General features: G+C 57.7%; 2 protein-coding genes across 4 annotated transcripts; one reads left to right on the top strand and one right to left on the bottom strand.

Moving 5' to 3' along the window:
- On the top strand, positions 1–4,990 carry PRICKLE3 (prickle planar cell polarity protein 3). 3 transcript variants are annotated; one of them, XM_027841138.1, is made up of 8 exons: positions 1–60; positions 399–484; positions 739–922; positions 1,736–1,849; positions 2,250–2,387; positions 3,195–3,263; positions 3,427–3,613; positions 3,946–4,990. In XM_027841138.1, exons 1-8 carry the CDS (start codon positions 19–21, stop codon positions 4,716–4,718), a joined length of 1,593 nt encoding a protein of 530 aa, XP_027696939.1. In that variant the 5' UTR covers positions 1–18; the 3' UTR covers positions 4,719–4,990. The 3 variants fall into 3 exon arrangements, with proteins under 3 accessions (XP_027696939.1, XP_027696938.1, XP_027696940.1); XM_027841137.1 differs by having other exon boundaries at positions 3,060–3,263; XM_027841139.1 differs by lacking the exon at positions 3,195–3,263.
- Positions 4,991–5,106: 116 nt separating this feature from the next.
- PLP2 (proteolipid protein 2) lies at positions 5,107–7,531 on the bottom strand. Its single transcript, XM_027841194.1, has 5 exons — positions 7,296–7,531; positions 6,015–6,170; positions 5,667–5,762; positions 5,457–5,547; positions 5,107–5,368 (listed from the first exon to the last, which is right to left on the bottom strand). Exons 1-5 carry the CDS (start codon positions 7,389–7,391, stop codon positions 5,346–5,348), a joined length of 462 nt encoding a protein of 153 aa, XP_027696995.1. The 5' UTR covers positions 7,392–7,531; the 3' UTR covers positions 5,107–5,345.
- Between the last annotated feature and the right edge of the window lie 2,847 nt (positions 7,532–10,378).

Below are 10,378 nucleotides of genomic sequence, written 5' to 3'. Positions count from 1 at the left end.
CTGAAGCCCGGGGTGGCCATGTTCGCCAGGGGAACCCGCCGGCGCCGCTCCGGACGCGGGGTAAGGAGCTGAGGGCTTGTCAGGGAAGGAACTGGCCTTAACAGAGGCGGGGACCCAGACGTCCGGGGCTGCCGGCCCCCAGCAGCGTGGAGATGGCTACTGTGGCCCGGGGGGTGGGGGGTCCCACCCCCTCTCCCACAGCTGGAGAAGGGGGAGGAGAGGCGGAATGGAGGGTCCGGTGGGAAGCAGGGAGGCCCTGGCTTCCCTTCTTTCTCCCCTCCTCCCTCCTACTCCTCCTCTCTGGGACAAGGCGAAATCAAGGAGTAAGAGGGCCAGGTAGGGTGGGGGGTGGGGTTGGGAGAAGGACTGAGGGCTCCTCCTGGCCTGTCTGCCCCCAGCCTCCTGAGTCTGAAGACCCTGGCCTCGGGAGGCCATGCAATAGCTGTGGGGACCAGTGTCCTGGCTTCCTGGTGCATGGCTGGAGGTGAGGGACCCTGGACTTCTCAGCTAGTCATTTCCTAACTCTAACCCTAATGCAGAGAGCAGAGGCTTCTTAAAGATTAAGGGTGGGGAGGAGTAGCCCCCTGGAGGCTGCTGATGCCCTGTCAGGAGCCTCTCCCCCCTCAGTTTCCCCACCTGTCACATGGAGGGAGGGAGGACTTCATAGCCTCCTCTCAACCAGAGCAGGCAGGCTCAGATCTGGGCATGGAGTGGAAAGGAATGCCTTTCTCCACACAGGAAGATCTGTCAGCACTGCAAGTGCCCCAGAGAGGCTCACACTGGGAGTGGGGTCCCCGAGGACCTGGAGCAGCTCATGGCCCGGCTCATCTCTGACTTCCAGAGGCATTCTGTCTCAGATGATAGCTCTGGCTGTACCTCAGAGGAGTATACCTGGGTGCCCCCAGGCCTCAAGCCTGAGCAGGTAACCTCTTGGCCCCCGCTGATGACTCCTCTCTGGACTGGTTCTTTGGCCTGCTCAAAGGGCTTCGGTTTCCCCTCTGTGGAAGCACAGGTGGGGGGTGGGCGGAGGTGGGGCAGCTAGCCTGGGATTCTGCTGTTTAAAACGTTCACTTCAGACAAGCCTAGTGACCTGGGGCCCTTGCAGAGGCTCACTCTTCTTCCAACATTGGCTGGAGGGAATGGAAGCCCCCTTTCAGTGTCTTGGACCCAACAGCTCCAAGTCGGAGAGGTTGCCAAGTTCTGAAAAGGGGGCTCAGAACAGCACCTACCTCTAAGGGTTATTGGTTAGATCCAATGCGATGTTTGAAAAAGGGATGAGCACAGCGCCTGGCACCTAGCAGGCGCTGTGTCAATGCCCCTTCCCAGGTCTCTCCTTCCAGAACTCTGGCCCCTGGGACTCAAGCGTGCCCTTCAGGCCGGGCTCTTCTCCTCTAGTTCTCTTCAGTGCTGCCAGAGCAGAGGTTTCAGAGTGGAGGGGGTCAGGCAGAATCACTAAGTATCCACACGTTCCAAGCTGCAGAAACTTGAAGCCCAGAGAGGGGCAGGGCCTGACCCAAGGGCCAATTCCATCAGGAATCAGTGATTGCTCAGGTTTTCCATGATCAGAGGTATTCACCCCGAGTCTCAGAGCGAGGTGGTTTAAGGTCGGGTTGAGGTGAGGGGATCATGGAGCCAAGTGTGACCCTTTTCTTGAGTTGGAGGGTCAGAGGTTTGGCTATGGTCTGCCTGGCTGCGATGGCTTCACCTTCCCTCTTCAACCCTCAATTGCTCCCAGGTGGACCAGTTTTTCAGCTGTCTGCCAGAGGACAAAGTTCCTTATGTAAACAGCCTTGGGGAAAGGTACCGTGTTCAACAATTGCTTCGACAGCTACCCCCACATGACAGTGAGGTGAGATTCCCCAGTCCCCAGACAAGGGGCAGCCTTCCAAAGCAGGGCTTCATTGAGTCCAAGGGCAGAGACCAGGCAGGACCAGCCGAGAGAAGTGAACTGCCCTGAGTTGGGGGCCTGAGGCTAGGCTAGCCTGGGTGGGGGGAGGCGGCGGCACTGCCCAAGTGAGCCCTGCTGCTACTGAAGAGAACATGGCCTGCAAGGCTCATTATGAGGGGGTGGGCCAGGGTGAGCTATCCAGAGAAGGAGGATGGTGTTCCAGACAGGGGGGAGCCTTCTCCTCCCCTATCCTGCTGGATTTTTTGAAAGGTTAAGTGAAGAGAGGAGGCCCAGCTCTAGTAACTGGGGATGGACAACTGAGTCATCAGCAGTGGTGGACTTCTGTGACTTCACTTCCCAGGCCCAGTATTGTGCAGCACTAGAAGAAGAGGAAGAGAAGGAACTGAGGCTCTTCAGCCAAAAGCGGAGACGGGAAAACCTGGGACGGGGGGCTGTCCGAGCATTCCCGGTGTCCATCACTGGGGCCATCTGTGAGCAGGTGAGGAGTGCCCGGGGGCTCTCTTGTGCTGCACTTTCCCCACATACACGCCTCTCCTGAGTTTCCCAGAAAAGAAACTCCAACATCTCCCCATTGCCTCCTGGATCAGACAGAAGTGCCCACTTTGCCTTTTTTAGCCTCGTCGCAAATTGTAATGCAGCCCAAATGACCTGCGTTTCTGTTCTGCTGTTCGTCACTCTGTTTCCACACCTTTGCCCAGGCCATACCCTCTGACTGGAAGGCCCTCTCTCTTCATCTGTGCCTCTTCAAATTCCTGTTGTCCTTCAAGACTGAGCTCAGGCCCCATATCCTTCCTGGGACCTAGCCTGATTCATCCCCCCAGCTGCCAGGGCCTCCTTTCCCTCCCCAAATGGACTTGGGATTGATTGGGAAGAGTTGATCTGCAAACGTGGTTGTTTTCCCCAGTAGAATAGGTGAACCCCATGAGGGGCCAACATCTCACTTTCTAGCCCCACAGCAGTGGTCTGAGCCCAAAGTAGGCACTTTGTTTCAGGCAGTTGGCCAGCATGGGTGAAGCACCTACTATGTGCCAGGGATGCCAAGAAAGGGAAAAGAGAAGCCCTGCCCCAGAGGAGCTCCTGGTCTAACAATGCTTGTTGGCTGACCATCTGATTTAGTTGCCAACGGTGCCTTGGTTCTCCCCCCTCCTAGTGTGGGAAGCAGATCGGAGGGGGGGATCTGGCTGTCTTCGCCAGCCGGGCCGGCCATGGGACCTGTTGGCATCCCCAGTGCTTCCTCTGCACTACCTGTGGTGAACTACTTGTCGATCTCATCTACTTCTACCAGGCTGGGAAGATCTACTGTGGGCGTCATCATGCCGAGTGCCTTCGGCCCCGTTGCCAAGCCTGTGATGAAGTATCTGAGGGGACTGCCGTGGTGGGGGGGGTGCACCTGGGCAGAGGGTCGGGGCATGTAGACTCCAGGGGGCACAGCCCGCCCACTCTTTGGGAGGAAGAGAGTTGTTTTGGGCCCTCTTGCCCTTCCGTCCTCCCATTTCCCTGCCCGTCTCCTTCTCCAGATCATCTTTGCGGCAGAATGCACAGAGGCTGAAGGCCGTCACTGGCACATCCGACACTTTTGCTGCTTTGACTGTGAGGGGCCTCTGGGAGGGCAGCGCTACGTGATGAGGGGGAGCCGGCCTCACTGTGGGGCCTGCTATGAGGCCCGGCACACCCAGTACTGCGACAGCTGTGGAGAGCGCATCGGTGAGGATGCTGCCCCCATCCAACCAGAGGAAGCGCAATGAGTGCTTGGCTCTGGGGGTTTCCTGAGCCTCTGCTCACCCCTTCTCGTGCTCCATCTAGCTGGGGGAGGCTCTGTGGACCTGTGTACTCCAGAGCCTATAGGCTGAGTGGGGTTGGGAAGAGAAACAGCTATGGGGGAGTGGGTGAGGTAACCTTGCTTCTGAGCTTGGCCTTAGCGGAAAAACTGAGAAGGAGGGCCCCTGCTTCAGGGAGGCAGGAGCCAGGGTGCCTCTGGCTCCATTTTGCCTCCTTTCTCCATGACTGAGCTCATGCTCTGTCCTCTCCCTGACCAGGAATGGAACAGGGCCAGATGACGTACGGTGGGCAGCACTGGCACGCATCTGAGAGCTGCTTCAGTTGCTGCCGCTGTGGGCGGCCCCTGCTGGGCGAGCCCTTCCTACCCAGGCAGGGACAGATCTTCTGCTCTCGAGCCTGTAGCCTCCCTGCTCCAGCAGAGGCCACAGTGGCCATGGCGACAGTGGGGGCAACAGCAGTCACCCCACACCCTCTGGTTCCCGACACAACAGCACTCCGAGCCCGCTCCCGGGCAGGCTCCCTGGCAGGCAGAGCATGCAGCCACTTCTGCCGGGGCGCCCCACAGCGCCACTCCATGCCTGCGCTGGGCCTCCGACGCCCAGCAGCCTCCGTGGAGGGCCCCGAGTTTTGCCGGCGAGGGGAACTCCGAGTTAGCTTCCGAGAACCCCTGGTGGCCCAAGCCCCACAGCAGAGGGAGCAGCTCCAGGGCCTTCCTCCTCCCCCTCCACACAGCCTTCCAGCCCAGCCCAGTCCGAGAAGGCCACAGCCTCATCGGCTGCCTCACCGTCGCCACAGTGCCCACTTGGGGTGGGACTTGGCTTGGGTCTCCTCTTCTCTTTCCTCCTCCTCTGACTCAGAGGAGGATGGCTACTTCCTTGGGGAGCCCATTCCTTTGCCCCCAGCCCTGCAGAGAGCCACTCTGGGGCCCCAAGGGAAGGAAGGGACATGGGAAACTTCCCCTGGGCCTCCCAGGCAGGCTCTGAGCCAGGGCTGCCACCCAGACAGGGACAGGAACTGCATTGTGGCCTGAGGCCTGGCTGGGCTCACACATGCCCCTACCAAGAAGGCCTTGTGCAGACTCGTTCTCCTCCTCCCTCTCCGCCTCATTGTCCCCAACAGTTGGGGTTGAAGCGGATGCTGGGTCAAGTTCTCTGTATCCCTCTTCTGCCACACTGGGGTCTGCATTCTGGCTGCCCAGCCCTCTTGCTCCCCACCCCCACCCCAGTACCTCTAGAATGTTCTACTCCATGCTATCCTTTGCAGGCTGGTGGCTCTGCCCATTAAAAGGATTATTGTCACGTGTTTGAGTTTCCAGGTGGTGTTTTGTTAGGCTGCCTCCTCCCCCCTCCCACTCCTTCTCCCCCCATGTCTCAGTATCTGCTGCTGCCCACCAATGAAGCTCACAATCCACAGACAAGTCAATTTATTACCCGTTTATTCATCCTCTTCCTGCCCTCTGCCCCAAAGCCTTTGGCCTCCTCTCTGGGACAAGTTGGTACAACTTGACTGAGGGCTGCAGCTGAGGCTCATGGGGGCAAAGAGGCTGGCTCCTGCAAGAAGGGGCTGAGGGAGATCCAAAGACACTTGGGCTTCTCCACTGGTCACCCTCTTCATCCTCCTTTTGTGAGTGAGGGAGCCCATGGTGGCCACAGTGGTGCTAGGAGGGGCCATCGGGAGACTCTGCAGGGGGGAGGATGGGAAAATGAAGAAAAGCCTGATCTGGCCAGTCCCCTGCACAGTCCTCCCAGGCACTGGCACTGGCACTCACCAGTGGCAGCTGGGGTGTGGCGGCTCCGCTGGCCTTGGAAAGTGCTATAGGCATCATAGGCAAACAGGATGGTGGCCACCAGCCCCAATACCTAAGGGCCAGGAGGATGAAGGTAAGAAACAAGAGCACCAGGGTGCAGGCCAGCCCTTATCCCACAGCAGACAAACTGGAGGAGAGTCCTGGGGAAGCCCAGGCTCCAGGGGAGCTTACCCCTCCAACCATACTCTGAGCATCCACATTTTTGATGATGGTAATAAGTGAGGTGATGAAGAAGAGGACAGATGCGATGAGACCTCGGAAGAAGTCCTGCAGGGGAGGCAGGGGGGAGCAGTGAGTGGGGACCCCAAGTGGACTTAACAGGAGAGGGCTTCTGGGACTTCGCTACAAGGCCTCAATTCCAAGGGTTGGGCGGGTGGGCAGAATTCTCTGGCCCCGGCTCGTCAGGTGACGACGTGCCGGGCCAGATGAAGCCCTGGCTCAGGAAGGGCGAGGGGATCCGCAGACGCGAGGTGGAGGGAAAGCCCCCGTAGCCGCCACCCCCGGCCCCTCAGCACTCACACTCCAGGGCCAGTTGATGAACTGCAACTGGTGATGTATGTTCAACATAAAGATGACAAAAAAGACCCCAGCCATGACCATCTCCAGCACAGGTAAAGTAAGGTAACCCTTCACTCGGGAGGCTGAGTAACAGATGATGATCAGCAAACACAGCACCTGGCTCAGGGAGAAGAAAGGCAAGGAGGGGTGGGGGGAGCGAGAAGAGGGACAGGACAACACTGCTCGCTAACCCTCCGACAGAGGGCGCTGCTTGGTCCAGGTCCGAGGCTCTCCTCCCCGGGCCCGGGAACCAGCGCCCTTCCCCTCCCTCCTCCCTCCTCCCTCCTCCCTCCTCCCCCGCAGGATCTCCAAGGAGACCCCCGAGAGTTTTGCAGTCGGATTCAGGGCCTTCGGCTCCGCTGTCCCCGGCGGCTCTCCTCCCTCTTGGCTCCCCGACGCCACTGCCCCAGGACCACAGACAGCCCCAGCCACAAGATATGGAGCCAGCGGCTAGCTGGCTGAGTGGGGGATGGGGGCGAGGGAATGAGGGAAATAAAAGAAGAAAAGGGGGTGAAAGCAGGAATGGTTCAGGTTCCAGAGCTGCTGGGGGATGGGAGGCTGAGCGACAGGCTGCTTCCGATTTCCCCAATTCGAGAAAGGGAGAGGGGAGTTGAGGCAAGGACCACAGGCACGCAACCCCCAGCCCCACCGCCGCTGGCCCTGGAAACTGGAGGGGGGGAAGCCGGAGGGGCAGCAGAGGGAGGGCGGCGGGAACACCCCAGGGGGACGCGGTGGGGAGTTGCCCCGGTACCCTAGGCCGGGGGCGGGGGAGGGGACGGAAAGGAGAAAGCCAGGGGAGAGAGGAAGGAGGCAGAGACCGCGAGAAGGGGGGGACACACCCTTTTTTCCTTCCCGCCCCGCCCTACCCCGCCAGTCTCATCTAGCTTTTCCTCCCTCCCTTCCCCCTCTACGCGGGGGGCGCGAGAATAAGTTCTCCCGGTCCCCATTCAACCTCAGTTTCCCCTTTCTTCCCCTCCCCTCCCCACCCTCTGGGAAGTGAGGGGCTGGGTTATCGGGTTAGGGAGAAGACCCAGTGGGAGTGGGAGAGGTCCCACGTTCCTCCGAGGGAGACCCTAGGGCTGCTCCTTCCTCCTTCCCTCCACGTGCTCAGACACACCCTTCCTTCCTAGCCACTAGCGACAGTCCCCAAGTCCCCCTCCCCCACATCCCGGCCACGCCAGATTTCCAGGTACCCCGACTGGCCCCCGGTCTCTCCTCCCTCCCTCCCCCAGAAGCCCTCACCATCTCGGCCAAGAGGAAAATCCCCTTGCGGGTGCGGGAGAACGCAGTGCAGGCGGCCGAGCATTTCGGAGTTGGGCTATGCTCCGAGTCCGCCATCCTGGGGCCAGAGGGAGAGAGGTAGGCGCTGCTTCGGAGGCCCTCCTTCCTTGAGGTCCCTGCCCCGGAGCTCGAGTTGTACGGGCAATTCCCGACAGCCCTGGGTCCTCCGCCGCCCAGTAGGAAGTAGGTGAGGCCGCTGCCCACCCCACCCCACCCCACCCTACCCCACCCCACCCCTGCCCAGCCAGAGCGTGAATCACCACCTCTAGGCGAGAGGGAGGGAGAGGGCGGCGAGGGCGGGGCCGACGCTCCTGTCTCCCTATATGGAGGGGACCCAGAACGAGCGGGGAGGCCCTCCTGGCCCAGGGGAGGGGAAACGCCCTCCCAAGACTACTCCCAAGGTGGGTGACTGGGAAAGCAAAACGACCCGAGCCAGTCCTGGACTGAGGGATGAGGGCAGCTGTGTCCTTCCTCACAAATAGGGGGCCGTCTTCGAGGCCCTTTCTGCCTGGGTGATGGGAGGCTCACTCCCCGATTGGGGAGTGGGGATGCCTGGGACCTGAATGATTAGGAACACGAGGAGTTTACTTTGCCGGGGCCGGCTGAGAAGAGAAAACCTAAAAACCTACTCAGCCACAAGCGTCGCCCCCCCACCCCCACCCCGACCACCACCGAGGCTAGCCAGGGTGAAGCTGCCATAGTCCACCGCGTGTTAGGAGAAAAAAGCACCTAGGCTCTGGCTGACCCATTTACACCTCCTTCCCCTCCAGACTATGCGACCTCTTTCCAGACACACCCCCCCCCCAACTCTCCCCAAGTCCTGGTCCTGTTCTGGGCAGGGGTCCCCAAGAAGATACCGAGCCCTTGGCCACACTCTCCAGGATCGAGACCAATTCCTTCTCCTGTGCCCTTGATCCCCTCCCCTCCCTATCTGTCCATCTGATCTCTATGTCCAGCCCTGGGCGCCTTCATCTCCCCTGGCCAGATGAACGTCCCCACCAGAGTCAGTATATTTCAAAAGCATTGCAAACTCAACGCATCCACAAACCTTCCGTTTTCTTTACCAAACCCAGATCTCTTTGGTGCTTCCCCATTTCTATTGAGAACACTGCCATCCTCCTAGTCACCAAGGTTTGAAATCTCAGAGTCACAAAATGGGAGAGACCTCAGAGGATTTCTCACCTGACCCACATCCCAAAGGAATCCTCAATCCTCACTAGAAGAAACCTGGCAAATGCTCGGCTTTGCTTTAGGACCTTGAATGAGGCCAAGTTGACTAGCAGGCCACTTGGGGATGGCTCCAATTGTCAGGAAGTCTTTCTCACCATGAAGGAGCCTCTCTGTCCCCAGTTCTGGGTTCTGCTCTCCAAGGGTCAAGCAGAACTAACAGTCTAATCTGTTTTCCACAAGATAGCCCTTCACATATGGAAGCAAGCCTTCCTGTCTTCCCCTGTTCCGACCCCCCCACCCCACCCCTCCTGCTCCTGCCAGTGTTATCTCTTCTCCAGGCTAAACATCCTCTGCTTCTTAAACTGATCCCCATATGACATAAACTTGAGGCCCTGCTCTGCCACACACCCTCCAGGTCCTCAAAATCCTTCTTAAACTATAGTGCTCAGAAGTGGAGATAATCCTGAAGATGTGGTGTGCCCAGGGCAGAATAGAGCTGGCTTCCCAATGCTGGCTGGTTCCCAGAGCTTGGAGGCCATTCAGCCACCAAATCTTTATGGGTCCACCACTGTCTATATCTTCCCCCATCCTTCACTTTATTGTATTGATTCAGCCCAGCATTCTAACCTAACTTTTTGTGGGGATTCTGACTCTGTACTCCTAGCTTTGTGTTATCCCCAGATCTACTGAGCATCCAAATGTTTTTGTTCAATTCACCTGATAAAGAAAGGTGAAGCAGTCAAGGGCTCAGCACAGAGCCCTGCGGCACTCCATTGGAGACCCCCTACCAAGCTGACATTGAACCCTTAGGGATTCCTTTTAGGCTCTGGCCAGCCGGCTAGTTCTGAATCCGTTGGAAAAGTGTATTATTGTCTAGTCCACACCTCTCTATATCCTCCTTAAGAAAAATATGAGACATATCACCAAATGTTGTACTAAAATCTTAGCAAATGCTATCTACAGCATTCCTGACAACGACCAGGTCAGTAATCATGAAAAGGTGGCATTGTACTTAGTCTGGCTTGTTCTATGCTCGAGGAAGCCAGTCTTGTGCTCTGAAATCACCACTTCCCGTTGAAGGTGGATGTTCCCCACTCATGTTTTTCATGATCCATTCCCAAGAACGGCCAGCGAGCTCACTGGCCTGTATCTTGCAGCCTGGTTGGCTCTGTTCCTTCCTGGTTGCCTTTTCTCTCCAATCTGCTGGTACCTCATCCATTTCCCATTATCTTCCAAATATCAGGGACAGTGGCTCAGCAATGATGGCTGCCACTTCTTCCAAGACCCAAAGGTGCCATTCACGCTAACCAGGTGACAAACTCATCGAGAGCAACTTGGCATTGTCTTACTGTCTGCTTGTCTTAAGTGACAACGACTCCCGGTTAGCCATTTCTGTCTGTAAGGTCATGTTCCTCGGCTGAGAAAAAAAGCAGTTAAACAGCTCCCCTCTTCAACACATCTCTCTACACCTTCCTAAAACACACATCCGACCATGTCACTTTCCTATTCACGACTCCTCTTTCCTCTAGAATCCAAATCAAAGTCTTCGGGTTGGCTTTTTCAGCCCTTCCTGACTTACCTGCAATTACCTTTCGATGTCTCTGAAACATGGGCTCCAATGGGCTAGTAGTCCCCCCATTCCTGGCGTGCTTTCTCTTCCCCTCTGCTATTCAAATCCCCTTTCTCATCAAGGCTTAGCTCAGATGCCATAGCTTTTCTGCATGAAGGAGGCCTTTCCTGATCTCCCCCAGGAGTTAGTGACTGCCTACCCCCAAATTACTTCAAATTCATCTTTGTCTACCCTTAACCCCCGAACCTCTAGTCCTGTATCACCACATTTGTCATCAGACCCTTAACTCCTACCAGACCTATTG

The sequence above is a fragment of the Vombatus ursinus genome, unplaced genomic scaffold (genome assembly GCF_900497805.2).
Source record: "Vombatus ursinus unplaced genomic scaffold, bare-nosed wombat genome assembly UNPS02014853.1, whole genome shotgun sequence".
Classification (NCBI taxonomy): Eukaryota; Metazoa; Chordata; class Mammalia; order Diprotodontia; family Vombatidae; genus Vombatus; species Vombatus ursinus.
The sequence above is the reverse complement of the archived record's forward strand: the minus strand, read 5'-3'. Positions and strand labels throughout refer to the sequence as shown.